At 42.0% G+C, this 26265-nt stretch overlaps 1 protein-coding gene across 1 annotated transcript in view; it reads right to left on the reverse strand.

Moving 5' to 3' along the window:
• Positions 1-3784: 3784 nt before the first annotated feature.
• CD226 (CD226 molecule) overlaps positions 3785-26265 on the reverse strand; it is a 45484-nt gene continuing 23003 nt past the window's right edge. The window contains exons 3-5 of the mRNA XM_074985859.1: positions 13298-13409; positions 11861-11921; positions 3785-9087 (exon numbers count right to left, since the gene is read on the reverse strand). Coding sequence (XP_074841960.1) covers positions 8956-9087; positions 11861-11921; positions 13298-13409 — 305 coding nt within the window. The 3' untranslated portion in view covers positions 3785-8955. The remainder of the gene's footprint in view (positions 9088-11860; positions 11922-13297; positions 13410-26265) is intronic.

The following is a 26265-nucleotide window of genomic DNA, read 5'->3' on the forward strand; positions in this document are numbered from 1 at the left end:
TACACATGATAAAAAAAATAGGATAGCAGAAAAGCCATTGTTTGATTAAAAATTAGAGGGAGGCAGTTCCTCAAACTGAATGACTCCTTTTAGTGCATCAATCTATTTAGTGACACTTTGCTAACAATTTATGGAACAAACAAATCCTAGCTTCTCATAATCTACTCTTGCAGAAAAGCCTAAGGGATCAACCCTACAATTGCAATGGGGAAGGTAGCGGTGCTATATATTATTGTATCAACACAGGTTTTACAAGTGAACTGGTGAAGATTTGATGAAGTATTTACGCTCCTTTTTGGACAGAGTCTGAAAGCTTTTGAAATCACGCATAGTCCTTATTCTTGACTCTATATGAAGGAAGGTGTATATTTGAAATATAAGGGAGCAAGTAAAACATATACTCTTTAGGAAACAATGAATACTAAAACACAACAGAGCAAGAATGGTAGTTGAGTGGCCCATGAATGCATATTGAATGTCCTCTTGTTAACATAAAAGTAAGTTTGTGTAAGAGGCAAGACACTCATCAAACAATGAAGACAATGGGAGGTGGGAGGTGCTCACCACTTTAAAAAATGAAATCACTTATTTAGGTGTCTAAATATGGATTTAGTAGCTGACATTTATGCTGCTAGGAAGAAATCCTGACAACATGGATGCCAGTGAAAGTTTTACCAGAAGATACTTTGATGTCGCTGTCTTCTTCAGTTTCTCTACATTGGGTAGACTTTTAGAGAAGCTCTAAAGAAAGATGTTAAAGTAATGGTAAAGATTTGAGGCATTTTAAATAAAAAGTCATTCAAAATAAGAGGAAAACAAAACTTTAGATGAAGTATTTTTTTCCTTCCGAGTTACAGTAAACCCTTGAGTTACAGGGGGGTTATGTTCCTGCAACCCCCGGCATAATTCAATTTTTTGCGCAAGTTGAGGGGCAGGAAGACAGCAACTAGGTTGTTGCCTGGTTCCCGCTCCCCTGGGTTTGTAGGAACCGGGAAACTGAGCAGCCCATGAGGGCTGGTCAGTTTCCTGGCTCCCAGAGTGGCAGGGAGCCGGGAACCAGGGGGCATCCTGGTTCCCATCTCCCTGCCACTTGCAGGACCTGGGAAACTAACAAGCCATATCAGAAAAAAGATGATATAAATATGAACAGGATCTGTAATTAAGAAAATGCAAAGATCATCAGTCTTCATGCTTCTGGCCATAAAATGAAAAACAGAAGGAGTATTGTGAGAAATTTTTTACATGATATGTAAGTGTACAATTATGGAGATTTTATATGTGCTACAGAATATAGTATAAACTGTCAAATGTTTGTTTTCTCCAATACCTTGTGAACTGTGAGAAAATATGGTATTAGCAGAATGTATACTTAAACAGAACTTAGTATATATACTTACTTGTTAAGAAAAATGTGACAATGTACTGTGACTATCACGCAGCATAGCTAATATGTTACTGATCACTTAAATCATTAGACAGACAAGGTAGAACAAAGAATCTTTTCTTGGGCCAACTTCTGTTCATGACATACATAAGCTTTCGATAAAAGACATTACCTCATCCACTCTATTGTCCTGGGACCAAAATGGCTAAAACAATCATATTAATTTAGAATATAAATTAAATTTTTATCAGAGGACTTGTTGTAAAGTGTTGATAGCGTTATTTAAAATGTTTTATAAATCTCTGAAAAGTCTGCTATTTTTGGGTGAAACGTGACTTATCAACTTGTGATGTGACTCACTGGCCATGTCTACGCCAGCCAAAAACTTCGAAATGGCCATTTCGAAGTTGACTAATGAAGCGCTGAAATACATATTCAGCGCCTCATTAGCATGCGAGCGGCTGCGGCACTTCGAAATTGACGCGGATCGTCCAGATGTGGCTCCTTTTCGAAAGCACCCTGGCTACTTTGAAGTCCCCTTATTCCTATGAGCAGATGGGAATAAGGGGACTTCGAAGCAGCCGGGGTCCTTTCAAAAAGGAGCCCCGTCTGGACGAGTCGTGTCAATTTCGAAGTGCCGCAGTCGCCCGCATGCTAATGAGGCGCTGGATATGTATTTCAGCACTTCATTAGTCAACTTCGAAATGGCCATTTGCATGGCCATTTTGAAGTTTTTGGCTAGTGTAGACATAGCCACTGTGTTACTGCGCTAATTTAGCAAAAGTGATCAGTGTTACTGCTAAGCTTTCTGTCAGCTCACCAGCAAACTTTTCAGAACTCTGCCAGTCCTTACCAGTAATCGTCAATAAACCCAAGGTCCCTGTCACTAGACACTCAAGTTATTAAGTTTGCGTCTTCCAAAAACAGGGTACACCTCACCCCATTTGCTCAGCTGGAGAAACCCCACACGTCACTTCCATATATCAGCACTGAAATGGTTTGGTAATAAAACAATACCTTTATTAACAAAACATAGCTTTAAGTGATTTTAACAAAGAGTGGACGATATGAAAGGTTACAAAGTAAAACATGGTTCTGAGTGACTAAAACTTAACCACAGCAAGTTACAATCTTTGTTTAAGCAGATTTTGCATGTGTAGTCAGTTCCCTGAGATTTCAGGCCCCCCCCATTTGGCTGAGGGATTGAGATTTCAGAGCACTGGTCTCTTGTTTCTCTCAGGTGATAAATGCCAAAGTGGCTTTCTGTTTATATTTTCCAAATTCAGCTGATTCTCCTAAGAGACAGGAAGGTTTCCTTGGGCTATGCTCTCCAGCGGTTGTTAAGTGGTCATCTTGCTCACCTGCTAGTTTGATAGCAATGTTCATATATATAAATATGCTTCCATCCTTTATCCACACCTTTCTCAGTTTACACTGGTGCCGTGGGCAGACAGATGAAACAACATTCTTTCTCTAGGCCAGGAAAGGCTTATGTACTGCTGGCCCAACACATTTGGTAGACCCTATTTTGAGCACACAGCTATAATTTTTTATACACCATCAGGGATGCAGGTGAAGGGCCTCTCTACAATGCCATTCCTCCTCCCCACAAAGCTGTAGCAGTGTCACCATGAGCACCAGGAGGCTTTTTTCCCGACTGCAGACTCTGTCCCCACAGCTGGGAATTGCAGCCAATGTGATCTGGAGGGAAGAGAGGGTGGTACCTGCAGGAGAGCTCAGGGCCATGAAGAGCCAACTGTTTCTCCCATATACATCAAATGGGAGCTGCTCCAGGTAAGCACGCCACACTCCAACCTTCTGGTCCTGCCCTACCCCACCCTAGCCCTGAGCCATGTTCCCTGTAAACTGTGTGGTTGTGCAGCCATTCAGGAGTGATTCCCATGCTGAGAAGCTGATTAGCAGAGTACCCACAGCGAGGGTTTTTTCATGTTTGGTGGAGGTGCATGTTCACACAGGCCTTGATGCACATTAAAAATTATTCTCCCCATGGATGGAAAATATCTGCACATGACTGGATAGAAGTAGAGGGAACATCAGCCCTGCACCTTAACTCCCTCCCAAACCATGTTCAAATTTGCCTTGTATTGCTAGGAAATGGGTTACTCTTAAAACATGCCAATTGCCTTAACGGGAATACCAGTAATACTGAGGTAAATTTATGACGTTATTTCCTATATAAAGTACAGGTAGGCTAGAAATGATTGGAGTTTTAATTGGCAAGTCTCTGTAAATTTTGATTTCTCCATACGCACATGCATTAATGAAAAACTATTTCCACTGACAATAGCAAAATTTATAAGTAGGCAGAGTACAAAAAAGTGCTGCTTGCAAACGTATTAGATTTTGATTTAAGGATGATTGCATGTACTGTTGCTTCCACCTCCATAATTTCACACAGGAGTGAAAATTTAAATGCATTAAAAAGAAGCTTAAAATCAACATCGATATTTGTCAAAATTATAAAAGTTGTATTCTACTAAGATAAAATAAGAGAATGTTGTAGATAGACACTAACCCAAATTTTTTGAATGAGGGTAAAAATTTTTGTTTTAAGTCTGCCATATGATGGGAAAATAACTGTGACCAGAATGCATCTTTGTATTAAACACACTGCGAGTAGAAGGAAGACTGCCATGGTAACTGCATCTGAAACAGAACTCACCTCAATTCTGAGCGACACGAGGGTTACTAGATTTTGGAAATATTCAATATAACATTTTGTTCAGACCCTTCACCAAAAAGAAAATCAAACAGCCACATATGTCAGCAAAGTGCAGCAGATGTCACTTACCCAAGCTCCGTATTTTCCAGCGTTGATGAGCTACCTATTTTTTTTTTCACATCGCGCTCAGCTTGTGGGAGATAGACACCTGAGCTGTTTCCTTCTGAGAACTTATGACAACATCAGTAGCATTTTCAAATGAAGCCAAATGCTTTAGGGGCCTATGTTTCATTTTCACAAGTGCATAAAGGCCAATTTTCAAAGCTGGCTCAGCAACTATCTTATATTGATCCCAGTGCCAGGTAGGCATGTAAGCTGCTTCAATGCTTTTGGAAATGCCACAGTTTGCCTCTCCACATATATAGGTGCCTAAATACCTTAGAAAATCTGGTTCTTAGTTTCATAGCAAGTCCGTGGTATTTATGTTCTTAAATGCCCAAGCTGTTTTTGAAAAACAGAACTTAGGTAAAATTTTCAGAAACATCTAAATGAGGGTCCTAGCATCTAAATACTTTTATAAACAGGGCTTACAGTGGAAGTCTGACCTATTCAGGTTGGGGGCCAACTGGATATAAACTATGTAAAAGGAAATATGCATATTTTTAAATGCCACAATTTCATCAGCTCAGTGTTGTTAAAATTTCCCAGAATATGGGGAGAGTCATCTTGCGATCTGATGATCATTAAAGACAGGTCATTAAAGATCATTAAATTGGATTTAATTGGAAAAACAAAGCATTTACAACTAATTGAAGCTCTAGTATAAGCAAATACAATTTAATGGAATTCAGTGGAGGCATTTTGAGTCTGCATTTCACTGTTGTGCAGTCAGTGTCAACTCCTTGGATTTCTGTGGAGCATCGTCACATGATAATCACTTAGCTCAAGGAGTTCAATAAAACTTCAGGGATGTAAGGTAGATCTGAGAAATAATCAGCCTCATGATGTCCAGGAGTTTCAAAGGATTATAGGTAATCTTCACTCTAGGATCTGTTACTTGGAACGCTTCCTTTTCATAGTTCATCCCAGACCTTTCACCAAAGTTCCCTGTTTAAATCTTCCAAGCACAAACCAAACTATACTTACAGTTCCCACTTCTTCCCTCTCAGCAACATAACCCTCTAGACCCTCCTTTGCACCTCCAACTACAATCCAACAAAATGCACTCTGCTAGGTGGAAGTAAAAGGCATAGCTAAGAGGAAAAGAAAGGGGAAAGTTATGATGGAGACCTTGGAAGGATGCAAAGTGTTTGTAGTCGTTCATGCTTCCAAAAATTACAGAACTTCTCTTTTAACAATAAGCCAAGTCTATAAATGTCTCTGTGTACAACATATATGCTTAGCCAGAGCATATTTAATGTGTCACTACAGAAAAAAAACTATCTTTTCCCTCTGTAGAAAGCTTATATCAGTACAATTCCAGTTTACTGCTATGAAGTCTCTTTAAAGATTAATGAATTACATATCTATTTTGTTTAAATAAAATATGCTTTACCCTGTAAGATTTATTTGCATAATGTTTCTGGAGCCTGGATATGTTTGGTTATTTTTAAATAAGTAAGGCTGTAACAGCCTTCAGTAAAATTCCACAATCTGTCTGCTGTTTGACATTGATTTTTTTTTAACTGCTTGGGCAAGCTGTAAGGAGACATCACATTTATTTCAATCATTATTTTCAGTGTTTATCATTACTATTTTACTGTTCAAAAACAGTTGCATAGTTTTGCCCTGAAGGAAATGAGTGTTTGTAAAAAAAATTGTGTTTCTTACATTTGCTGTAATTTGTGTGAAATTCTGCGTTTGACCATCTAAGTCACAAATAGTCCCATATGAGCTGTCTGGTTCATAATGGGTACTTAGACCACTAATTTTAAGCAATGCAGATTTTGCCATGGAAAGTCTCGTAACCCACATTCATACACTTTAAAAGCCTACTCCTGTACTGCCTTGCTTACAAGCTTCACCTACACCAATTGTCATTTAAAAAAAAAGGAGGGGGAGGGAATTGACACTGGTGTCTTCCCCCCACCTCCCCTGTATTTAGGGTTAAAAAAGACCCTATTGTTGGCACTATTAACATTTTAATGACAGAGTAGATGGCTGAATGCATCTATTAAATGATCTATTTCCATATCAGGCTCTTGAAGAGCTATTTGGTAACTTGCTGGTTTTGCTGCCAGTTTCACACATTGACAAAGGTGTTTCGTTTTTTAACAGTTTCATCTGGGGTTCAGCTGCTGTTCACTGAGATTGCTTTATGATAATGGTACAAATTTAAGCTGTTGCTTGGTCTGTTTATGGGGAAGGATTAATATATTACTTTTATTATGCTGTGTGTGATGTGTTGACAATTTTCCCTGTAAACTGTCTTCATAGAAGCAAGACGTCTATGGAATTTGAATTAAAATAGATTAAATAAAATGCCAAAATATGTAGTAAAGATTTTTTCCCCCTAAAAATCTGAAAAATGTTCAGTTATTTTGAAAAACATAGAAATGTTACAATACCCTCAAGGTCAGGGAAATGTTAGGACAATTGCCAGAAACAAACCAATATAAACTGCACCGACAGCTATTCAAGTTTAAAAAAAAAATCCCCCACTCTTCACCCTCAATAAAAACAACTCTTTGGTATATGGAAACGAGTACAGCTACACAAAACTGCTTCCCAAACGGGGTCATTACCATCTTTTTGATTTATGTAACTTGATGTATCTGGCCCTCTGACTAGGAAACTTAAACCAAATGTATGTCATTCTATTAATAGCTTCACATTTGACTATAAACAGGGCTACCAAATCTAGCTTAGAGAATAGGACAACTGCGAGTTCTGCTTATACATTTCCAATGATCTGGCATGAAACTCAGGTTGAAAAAAATCCTAACTTTATTAATACTACATGTCTGTGTAGCCTCATCAACATGATGCAATTTCATCATTCATGTGACAACATTTCCTAAATCTTTCAGTAGGTGGGAAGAAAAAAGCACCCCTTAGAACAGGGCTGGACAATACAAAAGTGGCAGTCAACCAGTGCCTGGCAAGGTGCTGCCACTCTATTTACCTGTGCCTCTGCAGGTTTCAGGCAGTCGCAGCCCTCATCGCTGTGGATCATCCTTTTTGGCCAATGGAAGCAATGGGAAGTGGCACAGACTGAGACTCCGCTTCCTGCTGCTCCCATTGGCCAGGAGTGGCAATCCACAGCCAACTAGAGCTACAATCGCCTGACACCTGCAGGTGCACAGGACAATGTAGACGGGGTGGGGGGGGCCCTCAGGGACTAATCCTGATGGACAGATCTGGCCCATGGGCCAGTATTTGCCCACCCCTGTCTTATAAAAGTACTTTGTGAGAAATGCATTAAAAAAAAGAAATTATATATTTTCTCAAGGTGTTTGAACAACAAAAGTCGTCAATGCCAGGTTTGAACACATTTGTAGTCTTACAGCACTTTAAAGTGCAGGCTTAACTACACAATACTGTAAACCTCAACAGTAGCTTGAGACACCCATGTTCCCCTAATGGCGAGAAGACCACAGAGTGCTCTTTTCTAGTCACAAGAAAACTCCCTTCTGTCGCTGGAGGGTAAATGAAACATGCTTTTAACTTTCAGGCTGCTGTCAATGCTCTTTCTCTGCCAAATTCAATGGAACTGGTAATTAATTAATGCTTAGGAAGAATGGTGTTATTTCCCCCCCATTCCAGAAATATTCAAGTTCAATGCCATTTTCACTAATGTTTAAAGAGAAAGGGAGTACCAGACCAAGCAGGTGTGATTAATCAGCATGACATACAGTATGTAAAGGCACTATAGTACGCAGTTGTATGTGACTATTAGTCTTCATGGTACTACTCACGTGGATTTTTCCCTTATATTAAAGTGACTCTCCTGCACATGCTAAAGACATTCCACAAAAAGTACTTGTGTAAAGGGCCAACAGGATGTGTAGACCCTAATTCTCAGGTCTGCCTTCTGGTTTTTGTTTCTTGCTACGTTTGTCCTTTTTCTTCTGTAGGTTCCTGCAGAATATATACACGTCGATGTATGTGTATGTATACATACCATTTTGTAAGTTTTCTTAATCATGCTTTTTTCTTCTGCTTTGCCTCATTTATTCTTGTATCCTCCTTGTTCTCATTTATTTTTGTGCAACCACATCTTATAATAAATTATTATTAAATACAACTTGCCAGTGACTCTGTGTGTGTTTTGTTTTCACCCAGGGTATGTTACTGTGCCTCAGGGCCAGACTTCTTGCCTTTCCTCAAAACATGAGGAGCTGAGCGACTGCTTCATTGAACACCTTCTGTGGCCATAAAGAGGGAGGGATGGAGAGCTCATCTGAACCATTTTTATTTTGGGTCGGAAGAAGTCTGATCTATTTGATCTGGTCATTTCATATACAGGTATTTTGTTGCCATGCGCAAAAGAGTTTGTCTGCTGCCACAGAGGGTGAGTTCCACTGCAGGCATTCAATACCTGGATCTAGACCAAAAAGAACGCATTTTTTCTACTGCTTCCTTTATTCATACACATTTTCAGGATCAAATTCAGACCTGCTGCAGGCAGATAGAGGTACGTCATCTCTGAATTTGGCTCCTTAATTTATTTCCTTTGTGCCTTCCAAAACAATTGCTTAAAATGTAGTTAATGTCTCTGAAGTTGTAAACTCTAGACAAATAGTCCCTAGCTGCATTGATAAATCAAAGTCACTTAGCTGATGGAGATTTTAAAAATGAAGGTCAAGCTGGTACAAAGAGAATAAAGTCTAAGATGCAGAACCTGTACTTGTACGTTGGTTACTTCATTCAGACATAAGAAGGAAACTCATGCTCTTGTCTTAGGTTTGCGTGAGAAGTCTCTGTAGTTGACATAAATCTCATCCCTCTGCCCGGATACTGATCCTCTTCTGACATTTGGTGTTTCATTAAAAGTAGGTCTTCCATAACTGTTACTGGGCTAAAAGAACATAAGGCAGTTAAAAAATGACAACAGTGAATGGCAAGTCAAAAGTCCACAAGACAGAAACACTTTATTTAATCAAGGGAGATGTTCACGAGCCTGTTAGTGTTGGGCTCTGGATGCCCTCCATTGAACAGTACTAGGAGTGTCAGAAAAATGGTTTAGCACCTTTGGCTTGAGGGTGAGATTAGCATGTGAATGGCACTGAACCCAGATCTCAGCAACAGCCCTAAAAGATAATACAGGAGTGATGTTAAGGTTGGAAAGAACAGAGACCGGAAGGAGGGAGAACGTGGAATAAATTGTCAACTTTAGGCTGTCTCTACACTACAGAGATCTTTCAAAATCAGACCTCCTGGAAGACCTTTTCCTGAAGAACTTCTGTCAAAAGAGAGCTCCCACACAGCCCCCCGCCCCCCCCCCATCTTTCGAAAGAATGAGCCAGGGATCACAAAAATCAAGCCCCATGAGAACTGCTCTTCTGAAAAAAAAAGGGCCTGCGGAGCACCTAAACACTTTTTCTTTCAAAAGGTGGGGGGCGGCTCTTCCTGAAACAAGAAAGGAAGAGCTATTTCGAAAAGAGTGCCATGTTCTTCTGACTTACTTACGAAAGAATGTTTTTTGTGCATAGACGCTCCAGGGGATCTTTCAAAACAGCCCCCTTCTTTTGAAAAATCTTTTGAAAGAACTTGCTAATATAGATGCAGCCTTAATGTTCTGAACATTTCAAAAAGTCCCAGAGCTTTTTCAAAACATCGAGGTCTTTGAGTAGCTTGAGTAATTTTTCTCTCCATGAAAATTTCAGACATGCATATTTATTGTGGGAAAAATATTTGAACATGTTCCTTAAAACAAATTAAAGTTCAACTAAACCTTTACCCAACCCTGTTTAGGTCTACCAAACAGGCTTGGCAGTCTGATGACAGAACTTCTCTCAAAATCCCTGGTATGTTATGTTTCTGGCTGTAGATTATGAGCAATATTTTTATTCTTCATTTGTCCACACTAAGTGCCCTGCTCTCCTGTAGCAATAAAAGCCAATTAATCATTTTCCCACATAGGATAGAAACTACATAAGGACACAGCCTATCTTTAAGTATTTGATCCCAGTTCCTTCTGCAAATGCATAGACAAGCAAAACGGGAAAACAATACAGACATATTTTACTGATCTACTATAAACCTCAAAAGTGTGAAATTTTGAATGGCCACCTGCTATTCAGATCCATTCAACCTTCTATGCTCTCTTTTCTTAAGGTAACAGGCAGTTTTTTCCCCCTGGGGAATGGCTCCTCTTAACTTTGCTCTAGATCTCTGATACATGAATTGTTTCTATAATGCAAGTGTGTTCTCAGAAGCTCTCATGTTCTTATATGGCTTCAACCACTGTAATATCTAAGCATCTAATTCAAGCCTTCATGCCTCACTTCTGTGAGGTTCTATTTATTTTAAATCTCTTCATTGCTTGCAAGACACCAAAAGAGTGATATCAGTCTTTTCATTATCATTAAACTGAACATAATTGATTAGCTTTTTTTGTATATAAGCAAGTAAATGATTCAAATGTGTGCAGCTAAGCAGGGTGCCCAGGTTTCTGGGCTTCACAGATTGTTCTCCCACAACCAAAGTCCTGCATACTTGTATTTATATATAATTTCAGACAAACTCAAGAGATATTAAATAATAGAATAAACCATTGTTACCTTCAGTTTTCAAAATGAAACATGCATTCAGCATGTGGAGGAATGATGGGTTTAAATTTCAAGATCACACGTAAATTAATTGCAACCATATTTACTATCTCTTATCACAGAAGGATCACTGCCAAAATAGCACTTTCATGTTCAATACTGACAAATTCCTTAACAAATATTAACTAACCTTTGCAACACCCCTCTTAAAATAGCAACCCATTTTTACTCGAGGAGAAACAGAATTTCCGAAAAGTAGTAAAGCCAAATTTTCAAACGTGGACTTTTGAGATCAAGCCCATATCTCAGTATTTAGGACAGTGCACACATTGACTGATTGGAAAGTTGTTCAGTACCTGCAACTCCTAGGCTGCTTCTACACATGCCATTTCCCATTGGAGGTGGCATGGTAATAAGGCAATTCAAGGAAGGCTAATGAGGTGCTAACGTGCATATTCAGCACCTCATTAGCCTAATGGCGGCTGCGCAAATTTCAAAGTGCAGACTTTGAATTGCAGATTGACAGCATAGATGGGGGCAGCTTTGAAATAAGCACCCGACTTCAACATTCGGTTACTCCCACCTAGTTTTGTGGGAGTAAGGGAATGTCAAAGCGGGGCACTTCCAAAGCTGCCCCAAACTACACCGTCAATCTGCAATTTGAAGTCTGCACTTTGAAATTCATGCAGCTGCCATTATGCTAATGAGGTGCTGAATATGCATGTTAGTACCTCTTTAGCCTTCTTCGAATTGCCTCATTACCATGCCACCTCCAACAGGAGGTGGCATGTCTAGAAGCAGCCCTACTGACTTGAGAATAGTCACCCGATTGAGCAGCCCACAGGCAAGATTAGAACTCATGAATTCCCGATGCCTGGACCAGTACTCAGGCCACTAGGTCATGCTGTTACTCACAAGTGAGCATGTTTCAGGGAAACAGAGGGGAAAAAACCAGCAGTAAGAGTGCAAGTTAAATCATGAACTTCAGAAAGTATTGTTTTCATATCGTCATATGTAAATTATTCAGAAAATAAAGACACTGGGGTGGGAGAAAGCAAGAATGTCTTTGGCCAGTCTTACCCGGGTCTGAGTAGCGCATAGGGCTTCTGACAGGGTCTTTGTGATCCTTCTCCTTTTCTTTCTGGTAAAATATTCAACAGAAATGTTATAGTGCAAATGCACATTTACATAGTTTAACACATTAATTCTAGCACCATAGACCTATGTAATAATATCTGTACAAAATTTTTTTAAAAAGGCTTAAAAGGGCATTTTGCATCTTGGATTTTGCATCTCAAGTTAAGAATGGATATTAGAGAGATAATGGAGGGCGGGTTTACCTTCCTTCTCAAACTCTTGCCCGGGTGCCTGGGCAGATTATTGTTTCTTGAGTTGTAGACTATAACGTCTTGGGGTAGAGACTGACTGTCTCATATAGGACTGAGCACAAATTTGGGATGTAAATAAAACCTTTTAAAAAGCAACCCTGTTGCTAGTGAATGTGAAGACATATTTGCTAATTTGCTAACACGACCTTTTTCTAAAAATGCCTTGTATTTGGATGGGTCATTATTTTGTTGTTTTTGCCAATCCAACAAAACCAAAATCTAAGTGCAGCCTCTTTTAGTCACTTGGTAGGGGATGCACTAAACTTGGGACATCCTTTCACATGGGCCACATCTACACTGCATTCCCCTTTCAAAGGAGGAATGCAAATGAGGGGGATTGAAAATTTAAATGAAGCACTGATTTACAAATAGTATGCTTCACCTGCATAATCTCATGCAATTGCACTTCTGGAAGAGACTTTTCCGAAAGCCAAAACAGCCATGTGAACAGAGTTCCTTCAGGGAAATACCCTGTTTTCGAAAGAACCCTTTTTCCTGAAATGAATGAATGAAGGGTTCTTTCAAAAACGAGTTTGTTTTTTTTTCCTCTGAAGAAACCCCATCTACACAGCTGATTTTGCTTTCAGAAAAGTCTCTTCTGGAAGCGTGATCACGTGAGATGATGCAAGTGAAGCATCAGAGTGTAAACCAGTGCTTTATTTGCATTTTGATCTCCCTCATTTGTATTCCTCCTCTGAAAGGGGAATGTAATACAGATGAAACCATGGAGAATAATTTCAGAACCCTAATTGCTCATCATGTTATCACAGAATGTGCCAACTGTGCTTTATACCATGCAAGGATTTCATAGGAACATGAAGAGTAGAACATGATAAAATTTTTCAAAATTTGAAATTAATTTTTAAGAGAATGGGGAAAAGCTTGAAACACTCACTTGTTTTTTCTTTCTACGAGCTACAGCATCACAACATTCCAAGTGCTGATATTTTAAACTTTGAACAAAAGGGGTGAATTTTAAAAAATTGCCACATTTCCAAACACCATTTTAAAAACTGATTCTAAAAAGAGAATGTTAGAGTATTAGCTGTTATGTCAGTGGAAATGTGTTCAATATGAGATCCTTCAGGGCTTCTTAGTGTAATGGAATTGGATCTGTTACTCTACTTACTTTCTACGATAAACAAGAGTGATGCTGATGATCAATATGGTAACCAGCAGTAATAATGCGGCAGCAGCCCCTCCAGCAATGAGCAAATCATGCCAGTCATGATCCAATGTTCCTGGAAGAAAATTATAATAAGGATCACCAATATTTTAATGAGGCAGGAATTCTTTGTGTTCCACTAAGGTTCAAATCATAGAATATGAGAACTGGAAGGGACCTCAAGAGGCCAGGTCCAGCCCCCTGCCCTCAGGACAGGACAGGACAGGGTCTTTGGCAGGACCAAGCACCATCTATGTCATCCCTGTTAGATATTTATCTAGCTTGTTCTTAAATATCTGCAATGATGGAGATTCTATAACCACCCAAGGCAATTTATTCCACTACTTAACCACCCTGACAGAAAAATTTGCCTAAAGTCCATCCTAAACCTCCCTTACTGCAATTTAAGCCCATTGCTCCTTGTTCTATCAGCAGCAGCTAAGGAGAATAATTTTTATTAGCTACTTGAAAGCTGTAATCATGTCCCCCCTCAGCCTTCCCTTTTCTACACTAAACAAACCCAGTTCCTTTAATCTTCTCTCATAGGTCAGATTTTCTAGACTTTTAATCATTTTAGCTGCGCTTCTCTCTTTCCAATTTTCCACATCTCTCCTAAAACATGGTGTCCAGACATTGACACAGTACTTCCATTGAGGCATAACGAGCACTGAGTAGAGCAGAAGAATTACTTCTCGTGTCTTTCTCATGACGCTCCTGTTAATGCATCCCAGAATCACATGTGGTATTTGTGGAATGGTGTCAAGCTGTTGACTTATATTCAGCTTGTGGTCCACTATGACCTCTCTTTGCAGTACTCCTTCCTAGGATATCACTTCCCATTTTGTGTGTGTGAAACAGATTGTTCCTCCCTAGCTCGAGTACTTTGCATTTGTCTTTATTGCACTTCATCCTATTTGCCTCAGACATTTTCTTCAGTGTATCCAGATCATTTTGAATTCTGACCCTACTCTCCAAAGCAGTTGCAACCCCTTCCAACTTGGTATCATCTGCAAACTTGCTAAGCTTACTCTCTATACCATTATCTAAATCACTAATGAAGATCTTGGACAGAACCGGCCCCGAAACTGACCCTGTGGAATCCCACTAGTTATTCCCCTCCAGCATAACCGTGAACCATTAATAACTACTCTCTGTGAACACTCATCCAACCAGTTACACACCCAACTAATACTATCCCCATTTAGGTTGCATTTCCATAGTTTACTGAAAAGAAGGTCATATGATACTTTGTAAAATGCTTTACTAAAGTCTAGGTATACCACGTCTACTGCTTCCCCTTTATCCACAAGGCTTGTTATCCTGTCAAAGACAGCTATCAGGAAAGACACCAACAGTTATATGGATAAAGCCACATTTAATGGAATCTGAAGGGTAACATTGGCTTCTCCTCCCCACCTCAGACCCCAAGACCAGTTCTTAACCTTTACCTTTGTCTAGACTGGGGCTCTCAGCAGAGTTTATATTGATATCGCAAAAGGTGGGAGAGCAAAATAGGAGGGAGTAAACAATGCATCAGATAGCTCATTCTTCCCCCCACTGAGAGAACCAGAGTTTATCATCTCTGGAAAGATTCTTTCGAGTAGAATAAACATACTAGGTGCTACTTATATGAAAGTTATTGCAGAACCAGATATGGCCTATGATTTCACTCCACAGCGATTAGCCTAAACAGGCCCAGGGCTGGTGACAGATGTGTGTGGGGGGGTGGGAATGAGAGGGCAGTACCTCAAGTTTAAGGGATGGGACGAGGGCAGCCGGCCCTCTGCATCCCTGGATGGCACTGCTTCTCCCTCAGCCAGCCCCCAGAGCCACCTGAACCACACCCTGCAGGGCTCTGGTAGCAATTTAAAGGGCCTGGGGCTCCGGATGCTGCTGCTGCCACTGTAGCAGGGGCTCAGAACCCATCCCTTTCAATTACTGGGCCCAGAGCAACTGCCGTCCTTGCCTCTCTTCCCCCGGCCCCATTGGCAGCTTGGAGTACGTCAGTGATCACTCAATACTCTGCCTCAATCTGTTTATACAGTTCCCTTCATCTGAGCACCACAAATATTACTCAATATAGTCTCACAGTGCTCCTGATGGTAAGAAATTATTATTCCCATTTTATGGATGGGAAAACTGAAGAACGAGGGGAACTGACTTGTCTAAGTCCCACTCAAAATCTGTGTCAGAGCCAGGAACCAAACCCAAACCCCTACCATCTCAGTCCAGTGCCTCAAATCTAGAACAAGCCCTAGTCTTCACTGTTTACTGTGCACACAATAGTTACATTGAATCAATGGTATTCATACTCTTGATACTGATTTCAATTACAAGAGGCAGAAAAATAAGTATGTTAAACCACAAAACTTCTAGTCAGCCTTTATGCAGACCACCACAATGTGCATCTTCCTGCTTCTATAGGCAAGAGTTAGGTTCGCACCCAGCTATTATTAGCAGCATATGCAGTAGTGAGCTGGTTTTCCCTCTTATTTTATAGGCAGTGTAAGAATCAGGGCAAAGAGACATATTTCCCAGCCCACCTGAGTGGCTGGAGGGATTCTGTTCAGCTATTTGCATAGGAAAAATGTTCCCTGATACAGTCTTCTGCTTTCTTTTACTTCTTTACAAGAGAAATGTAGGATCTAGCCTGAAGTAAGCAGAATGCAAAAATCAAATAAGATGACTGTTTTCAAATTCTGATGTGACCCAAAAATGAAAGGAACCAATAATCGTGAAGGCATGGGATGAGAAAAATAGATGGCAGAATTATTAAAAATGGGGACTTTTAATATACTGACTATTCTGGATATATTATACTGTATATCAGCAGTTGTCAAACAGTGATTCAGGACAGAGCTGTGCAAAGTGGGTATGGGTCCTCCTTGGTGGGATGTGAAATTTCCTAAGGGAAGCCTGCTGGGTCTCAGGCTCATCCATCTCAAGAAAACTGCTGAACTATGTTACTGTTTTTATACATGCGTCTTCACATTTATATACCAACTCATCAAGTTTTTACATGCTACAGACTTATTTTGTTACACATTCCAAAGGGTTTTGTTTTATTTTTTTCACAGCAACGTAACCAAAATTTCTGTCAGGTTGCATTACATTAGACAGAGTGGAGAGAGAGGAGGAGGCTGCTAACTGCAGGCGCCTGACGTAAGTGGGGCCTGAGGTTAAGAAAGTTTGCTCACCCCTGATTTAGGAAGCCATGGTTGTACACACGGTGGTGTCTCTCGTCCTCTGTTAATCCCATCTGCTAAAATGTATTAGAAGACAGCTGAAGTGCTTTCCTACTACTCTGGAAGTGGAAGTTCTCAGTGCTTAATGGTGGCCAGGAACATAGGCCATAACTTGTTCACTAGCTTCTCTCCAAGGCTAATGTGCACACCGGACCCCATGCTTTAATTTCAATATTGCTTTACTAGGAAGAAAATAAACTCAAATGGCTATATTGCTGAAAAGACATGGGGCAGGACAGCACTCTGACAGCTGTAAGAGCCAACGATTTGTATCATAAATACATATAAAAGCCTGTGGCCTTATGTTTTCAGCTTGATTTGACTTGTCTTAAATCTCAGGATGACGAAGGAGAAAGGTGTGTTGTACTTCCTTCCAAGATATTATATGGCATTAATCTATCTCTATATTAGAAGAATTTTCTAAGTGACTTAGGCAACTTCAAAAGATTATGTTGTGTGGAGCAAGTTCCAACATGTTCACACATTACCTGCTTTGTAAAAATAGACCATTTTATTATTATATATTCCAGCACATCAGATACCAGTCCCCTCAAACAAAAAACAGTTTTTAAGGCGAGGCTCAACAAAGCCCTGGCTGGGATGATTTAGTTGGGGTTGGTCCTGCTTTGAGCAGGGGGGTTTGACTTAATGACCACTTGACTTCTCTTTCAACCCTAATCTTCTAATTGTACACGCAGCAAAGGCAGGATCTGCATCAAGCACATTACACTTCTTAACTGAATCCCATCCCTGTAAGGTATATTCCAATGAAAAAACTCCCCTCAAAATCTTGGGGGACTTTTGGCTCCAGTGTTATCAGACTGCCCTCATCCGTGATGTATGAGAGTTTGAATATGGTGATTACCAGCTATCTAGCTAAATTTGGATAAGAAAATTGAATAGAAGAAAAAAATCATGCCTAGAAGCCTTTTTCTCAGTTGAAGTAAATTACACTTTCCTTCTGCTTTTGTTTTCATAAACATGCCAAACCGTACTGGAATGCCTGACCTTTCAAGATTTCACAGAAACAATATCGACAAGTCAGAGACTTGTCACTTGTCTCTTTAATGTTGGCCTTCTGATGGAAGGAACTAAACTGATAGGAGACTATCGGCTCTAAAGGCCTGTCCCATTTCCCTTAAGTGTTGGACCAAAAGCAGATTTGTTGTGTTGACATTTTCTCCACACCAGGATTCCGGAAATTTCATGGGTGAAGTCTTCAACATTCAACACACTGGCTTTTGCTTTCAGAAGGAAACATGGATGGGCAAGACAGATTTGTGTTGCACTGTAAGGAATGTGCAATATGCATTGCTGGAATGGTACATACGGTATGGTAGGTACGCACAGAGGGAGTAGCTCAGCATGCAAATGAGAAAGAGGAAGAAAGCAGCATATGTATGCTCATGCTTATGTAAAGGAGTTTTGTTAAGTCCTACAGACACACTTATTTTATCTAGACTAAGAGAGGAAGACGTTAGTTTGTAGTTTCACAAACAACAAGCAGTCCTGTAGCACCTCAGAGAGACGAACACATTTATCCTGTGTCTACACGAGCCCCTTGCTTCCAAAAGGGGCATGTTAATGAGCGGGTTTGAAATATGCTAATTAGGTGCTGCAATGAATATGCAGTACCTCATTAGCATAATGGTGGCCGTGGCAATTTGAAAGTGCGGCTTTTCGAATCATGTGCCGCCTGTGGAGATGGGACCTTCTGAAAGGACACCCCCCCCCCCCCCCCCCGAGTTTTTGAAAGCTCTTCTTCCTATCTGGTGTTATTCATTGCAGCACCTCATTAGCATCTTTCGAACCTGCTCATTAACATGCCCCTTTTGAAAGGAAGGGGCTCGTGTAGACCCAGCCTTACACTATACTCATATATGGCACCCCTGGGACTCGGAGGTTGCCAGATAATGGAGAGATGTTTTCCACTGATCCCTGCCACGGCTACATGCCTACCTGCAAGGGACTCTAGTACTTCTCCTCAGCTCAGGTCCCTGCTAGCCCCCTCTACTTGAGCTAGGGGAAGTGGGTGCAGTGACAAGTATACTGCTTAGAAGAGTCTCATATAAAATTAGAATTCTCAGCTGTCTGCTCAGCTTGGTGCTGCTGGAGTGATACAAAAGCAGACTTAAAGAGGGCTATGAGTACCTGCTCGGCTCTTTTTTCTCTACCTCGTGGTGGGGGGCAGCTTCCTCTCCCTCACAGCTCGGTCAGTGCAGCATCTCCTCCCACTGCCAGCTGCACCACCAGGCTGCCCTTCTCCTTCATGCACCTCCTTTTACCAGGTGGCCTGCAGCAGTGCCTCACCATGCTACTCCTGCCCCTGTCACACCTGCTCTGAATGGTGGGACTCTTCCCCTCCCCTGAGTTCAGTGTTTTGCACTTCAGCTGCCTCCAGCTTCACTGCTGTCGCACACTAGGGGGCACTCATGAGGGCCTCTGGGACCCAGCACCAGCTGGAGCAGTCCACTCCGCCTGGATAACGCACCTCCCCTTGGTGGGGCTGCTGGGCACACGCCACTCAGGGGCACCTCATCGCCAGGGGCTGCCGGGCACACGCCCCTCCCCAGGTGGCGGCTGGATTCTGTTCCCCATGTGACCAAATGGTGGGGGGAAGAGTGGTATGGGGAGGCAGCTGAGAGCAGTGCAGCCCCCTGGAGGAGGCGGCCTAGGCACTAGGACGACATCTAGTGCTGGTTGTTTGAGAGTTCCAGTAGAGTGAATACCAGTTAAAATAGACTTTGCTGTATTGGGTCATGAGCTTTCATGGGTAAGATGTGGAATCTAAGGTGAGGGGAAAGAGTCAGTTCCACTCAGCTCCTACCTCTTTACTGTCTTACTGCAATAGCCCACTCTGTGCTCTCTTCCAAACTCCTAGCAGTGCCTCCTCACATCTTTCCAGAGGAGTCACAAGACAGCCCCCATTGCTGGGCAATGTGCCTCCTGCTTTCCAGCCAGGTAACATTCCCCAGAAGTCATGGCTGGCTACATGTTGGTCTTATTCCATCCCCACGCTATTGTTGCCATGGTGACTGGCTGAACCTCTGTTTCATCTTTCCCTGCTGCTTTCAGAGAAGACAAAGGTCAGAATCAAGCAGCAAGAGTAGGTGGGCAGGCAATGGAAAGGATTTGTGTTCCTATGTATGGTAGACGGATATGGAAAGGACAGGCTGTACTCAGGGGCACTGATCCAATTCACTGTCTTCCAAGTTTTCCCATCTCCTTGGCCCCCTGGAGTCCTGACAGCTTACAAATACCGTTTGGCCATTACCCAAAGAGTTGAAATGGTTTTGTCTTCTCAGGTGACCAGTAGTTGGGAAAGAGTTCTATGGGTGCTCACAGCTAATGGAGATGGCAGCTCCTTTCAGTCAAATGTAGAGCTGTTGTGGTTAGAAATGATGGTCTTTGATTCAAGTAGTAGTGACAATAAATTCCTCATAAACTCTGACTGGTTTCCCTTTACCCAGACCTGCATCAAACACACACATTTGGCAAAGGTCAAAAATCTTAAGATCCAATAAAATGTTCAGTAGATTGGATTTAAAAAAACCTTCAGATTTTGCTTAATTATGAAAATATCTGGAAGCCCTTTTGCCTTTTCTCAGCTGAAGTGAATTGTGTGTAAAATACACACACAATTTGGATTTTTTTCTCTAGTCCCAATACGGCTCAAATAACTAACCCGTTACAATAAGAGAAGTATTTTTAGATCATGGTTTCCCAAACCGTGGAACTGTAGCCAGACATGAACCCCCCATTTGGCCTTTTCTTCTTTCCCCCCTGCCACTGGGAGAGAGAGAGAGAGAAACAAAGAGGGGGAGACAAGCAGCCTTTGATGTCCTGGGAACGCAGGTGTGCTGTCTCACCCAGCCTCTCTACTATAGACAAAAACCAGACAGTGAATGGGCTAGCTAATGGCCGCCCTTCTGGCTGATCTCGGTAATTGACACGCCTGATCACTACCCCAGGAAGAACAGGGAATCTCCGCCCATCACCTCCAAAGGTGCCCAATTGTCCACAATTCACAGGTGCAAATTGAGCCTTGCACCTTCCCTGGGAAACCTGGGGTTCAAACACATTCCTCCCGATTGGCCACTTGAGACCAGGAAGAAGCCTACGTGACAAAAGGGGTATAAGAGGGGTTTGGCAGCCCACGCCCCTTTGAGTTTCAATCACCTACACCTGCTGGCCAGGTCTGGAATTGACTCCCGAGACTGGGGACGCCTGGTTCGTATCTACTTCTTCCTGAGGGATTGAGAGAAAGATTCTGGGTCACACGGGATCTAGGAGGCAGGGGTAAGAATTACACCTGTATTACACTTCTTTCCTATAGGAATTGAGGGAAAGACTCTGGTTCCACCAGGTCTAAGAGGCAGGGGTGAAAATCACACCTGCAACGTGCCTTTCTCGTGTACACATTAATTGTATTAGTTTAAGCTAGCTAGTTTGTCTAAAACTTTTCTTAAGTTAAATTGTGTTGTTTCCCCTTTAAAACCCACGAGTACTAACTTGTACTTTAATCATTTGTCTTAGTTAAATTGTTTCTATCTTTGTATAAATAAACAGTAACTGTTAAAGCCTCTCTAAGTGTAATTTTCCTCTCGCTGCTGTACCCGAACTAAACACAAACCAAAGAACCCAGCCTGCCCTGGCTGCTTAGCGTAGCTGCTGGTGTGGCATCACCCCCTTTGCCCCACCAGACCCTTAGCTGGCATCTGGGCATCGGCTCACAGGAACGTGAAAAAATTCCCAGGGCAGGGAGGTGCGAAGTGGCCCAACTCCCCCACATCATTCTCCCCACCTGAAGAAAGGTCCTGCCTTTGCTTCTTGCTCTTAGCTGCTGCCATTTTATATGGGTGACCCAGTGCAGCTGCTGTAAAAAGCGGGCAGCCAGCAAAGACGCACATGGACCTGGCTGCCGTTTGCAAATGAGAGTGAATGTGGATTGTGGGAGGGGAGAAGGAGGATGGGATTAGATGGGAGCCAGAGGGTGTCTGGCTTTGTGGGAGGGTAGGGAGGGGCTAAGGTGTGTGTCTCACAGGGCTTGTGGGGCTCAGCCAGCCAGCCAGCCAGCTTGTGGGACTTGTGGGGCTCAGGCAGCTGGCCCCAGCACAGCAGGGTTTGGGCAGCTAAGGTTGATGGGTGGGTGGCTAGCCCTGGCAGCATCGGGCTCAGGTGGCTCAGCATGGTGTGTGGGTGGCTGGCCCTCTCAGTGTGGGGTTTGGGCAGACACCTTGGGCAGCTGGCCCATGGCTGGCTCCAGCAGTACGGGGCTGGGGTGGCCAGCGGGTAGATGGATAGATGGCCCTAGTGGCTGGCAGGTGAGTGGGTGGCTGGCGCCAGCAGCCTGGGGCTTGGCTGGGCAGCTCTGGCAGTGCAGGTCTCAGGCAGGCGGGCAGCTGGTATGGGTAGCTCTGGAGGCTGGTATGGGGCTTAGGCAGCTGGCCAGCTGGGACTACACCAGGCAACCACAAAGGGTCAAGAAGAAATATTTGTGCTTATTTTTAATTTTAAACAACATTTTATATCAAGCTTTTGTGTTTATTTCAAATTATGAATTGAATTTTTTGTTAAAGGGGGGTTGGATGATGGTAAAGAAGAGGTGGGAGGGCATGAGGGTTTCTCAAAAATCAAAAGGGGAGCGTGATGCTGAAAAGTTTGGGAACCACTGATGTGGAGCAATTCAATACATACCGAAGTGCAACTGAAGGTTAGAAATTTAAAGGTGATTCCAAAACTAATTTCAGTAAATTGACCTATCATTGTGTCTGTAAAAAGGCAAAAAAATGCAATTTCTACTGAGGGAATTCTTACAAAGGAGATTATAAAACAGATAAAACTATCAGTGCAGTAATAAATGGCTGTTTGTATCCTCAGATGGAAAGTACCTATTGGTTGGATGCTGAGCTGTTATGCAAAATTTAGATGTTTTGGCCACACTCTGCGACAGGGAAATGGCATTAGCTACAGCTCTTATTAAAAGCAAGTTCAGATGAATGAAGGTACTAAAAGGAGAACTATTGCCAGTATCAGAATTAATGACATGCTCGTATTTAGCAAGACATTGTGGCCACAGGATTTATAGAAGACAGGGAGATTTAATTCTTCATCTTAAAATTATTTAGTGCTGCAATGACATCTAATGCAAGCTCTTTAAGTTGTAATCATATGTAACGAGTGTAGAGATGTGAAATTAAAACACTATTATGCCAAACAAAAATTGGCAGGAATTGTTTTCTAATTTAAAATATACCTTGTGAGCTTTCAAGAATTAAAATAAACTATTTAGCATGAGTTACCTACATTCCCTGTATCCTACAGGAAATTCATATAATAGCAAATGCCCATACTCCTTTTGAATGGCACTGCTATAGATTTCACAACACATTGCCGCTTCAGGAAATAAGACATCTGAGTTGTACTAAATTTAGGTTTTAGATTTCACACTTTGCAAAAACAATACAAGAGGTTTTTCAGTGTTTGGGACATCAATCACCACCAAAACTCAAACATGCTGCTGCGGGTAAAGCAAGTCTCCAGGTGAAGATCTGATATAACACATGGGATACAATTTTATGGTTCATTATTATTCATATAATGGGAGCAGTGCAAATGGCAATATTTTGGGGGAAAATATTTGTTTTCTAGTGGAGATAAACTATTTCACAGATCGTAGGGGCTGAACCTCTCCAATCCGGAACACTCATCTGGCAAACTCCGTAATCTGGCATGATTTTAGTTAGCCATAGGACCACTTATCATGGGTGTTGTCAAGTTACTAGTGGTCCCATAAAATTTGTTTACAGACACTGGTCCTGGCTCTCAGTGTTCTGTGCTGTTATTTAGCCCTAAACATCCTCTAAGAGCCCAGTAAGCAGTGGAAGAGTTAGTAATGTGCTAGAATATGCTGACTTCCTATCCTCTGGCAATTCTCTTGTGTGGCACCAGTCAGGATCCAAGTGTGCTGGACAAGGGAGGTTCAACCTGTCATCCCTTGTCCCGTTTTTTAAATGAGTTCTCATCCAGAGGTGATACAGTGAAGATTTAATTATTAATCAAATAAATACTTACACCCCAAATCAACATTATCCAACATCCTGAAGTGTTTACAAATAACCAAAGGAGAATGATCTGTGGTAGGAAAACCTTTCAAAATGAGCTTTTTGTTGCTAAAGTGACGATGCAAAGTGATAACTTTTTAATTCAACAGATCCAAAAGTACATTTCCAGTCTTAGCTGCTTGTTATAATGTTACTCTTGTTTTGCTCCTCTTCATGCTGCAGAATTAATGCAGCTATAGGAACATGAGCTGGATAAATGTCGTTTTTTCTTCTCCCCTGGCTTATGTATTGCAAAACGATTTACCAATTAATTCTCAGTTACAAAAGCTTTACTGTTAGACATATGCACCCCATAAAGAATCGAGTCTGGTTCACAAATTGAGGGACAAGCTCGAGCATTGCCAGTGTCAAAAACATCTTCCTTATAAACTAATGTTAAAAACAATAGCCTATTGCAGCAGCCGGTATGGGCAAGCCGCCCAAAACCTACGCCCACGGGGTCTAGGTTGGTTTGTACTTCAGACAGTGAGCCTGTGCCGCTGCTGCCAGTGCCACTGACATAAGCTACGCTACTATTTTTAGCCCTTCTATTGTAAGAGAACAAGTGTGAGTATGTCTACTTGTGGGAAAATCACACCCCCGAAGCCCAAGCGTAGATGGGGTCTAAGACGCATTGCACTTGAAAGATGGAAAATTTTACTTCTAATCATTCGGAAACCAGTTCAACAATGAACGTAAACCCAGGACATGCTGTTAGAGAGGAATTTTTCAAAGTTGAACCTCACTTTAATCCAGTTAATAAATGTGCTTCCAGCAGCAATCATGGGCAAATTAAGGTGTCCTCCCTGCTTTGTGATCTTTTAAATATAACCCCCTTTTACCTCTCTCAAGGACTGCCTTTAAAACAAAACGCCTAAGGCAATACAGCCAATATCCATTGCTGTAACAAAAACAAACCAAGCCTCCCTCTAACCCGTTCAGCTGCACAACTGCCGCCTAAGTCCCCACACAGGGTTTCAGGTCTGCCACGCATGGAGCTGCAGCAGTCAGAGGAGTGTGCCTCTCCCCAGGCTGCACCTACTGCCTCCCTGGGGCTGCAGCAGTTCCCTGGTAGGGCCAGAGGCTGCAGTAGTAGGGAATTGCATGGAGGGAGGAGAAGCTCTGCACGCTGCCATGCCTCACCCATGTCTGGAGCCACGTCAACATGAGCACTGGAAGCTCTGCCCCCACAGCTTCCCTTGCTTGGGAATCGGAGCCAATGGGAGCTGGAGGGGGTACCAGCAGGCAAGTGCAGGGCAGAACCACTAGCTCCCCCCTCTAGCAAGAGGAGGTGCCCCAACATGTTCACTAGCTCCCCCCTCTAGCAAGAGGAGGTGCCCCAACACCATGCCCCAGCCCCCTCCATCACTCTAATTGCCTCCTATACCTCATACCCAACCTGAGCCCCATTCCACACCCTAACTGCTGCCCAGACTCAGCATCTCCATCTCAACCTCCTGCTCTCTCACACTAGACCCCTTAGCCCCGCCCCACCACAGATCATCCACATACAGAGCGAATTTTATGGGCACCAATATAGAAGTGATGTGTTGCACATCATCCCCATCTGGTGCACATAACATCCATTCTGCACGTGGACATAACAATTAGAGGGATCACTGAATGATGCTCTGTCCTCATAAAGGCAACATTTTCAGACTCATATGGCTATAAGTATGGCCCGTGGGGCCAGATGCACAGCTAGTGCAATTCAGTGCACATAAGATGCACTTCTGGCCCCTAAATCCATATGTAAGCACCTAAAAACTGGTGCTGTTTTCCGACAGAGAGAGAGAGAGATCCCACAGCTATCTAGGCCTTCCTTTGTTTAGATTAGAAATAAGTTATCATCACACCTTTTGTAAAGATCTCTCTTGGGAAGGGTCCACAGAAATGAGAAGCACAAAAGTAATGAACTTTGCCAGCACTTTAAATCTAGGCAGTTAAAAGATCTGAAACAGCATCCCTACAAATGCTAGTCTGCCAGCAGAACAGCAGCCAGCCTTGCATCACTGCACCACAAACTAGAAATTGAACTTTCCGAGGTCTGCTAAACACAGCCAAGATGGCATTGTTTTATTTTTAACCAAGCAATCTATTCAGCCAATAAATTCAGCCTTGCGTTCCCGTTACTGTCACCCTTCTCTATATTGTTTACAGCAATTTACCTGTCACTTCATGCCTTTAGTCAGATTGTAAGGGCTTAAGGATGGAGACAGTTTTACGTGACTTCTCTTATTATAACTAGTTTACATTATTTGAGCTGAATTGGGACTAGAGAAAAAAATCCAAATTGTGTGTGTTTTTTACACACAATTCACTTCAGCTGAGACAAGGCAAAAGGGCTTCCAGATATTTTCATAATTAAGCAAAATCTGAAGTTTTTTTTTAATCCAATCCAAATTATCCCATACAATGAGGATCCAGGTGTTACTGTAACGTGAATACACCCGTACAATTAGTAAGAATAACCTGGGGAGAAATCATAATATTGAGTGGGCTACATTCTCATTCCTGTGAGAAAACATCAAGCTGTAGTGTGCTGATTTCTAATGACAAACATTGTATGAATACTTCCTTGAGC

The sequence above is a fragment of the Carettochelys insculpta genome, chromosome 2 (assembly GCF_033958435.1).
Source record: "Carettochelys insculpta isolate YL-2023 chromosome 2, ASM3395843v1, whole genome shotgun sequence".
Classification (NCBI taxonomy): Eukaryota; Metazoa; Chordata; order Testudines; family Carettochelyidae; genus Carettochelys; species Carettochelys insculpta.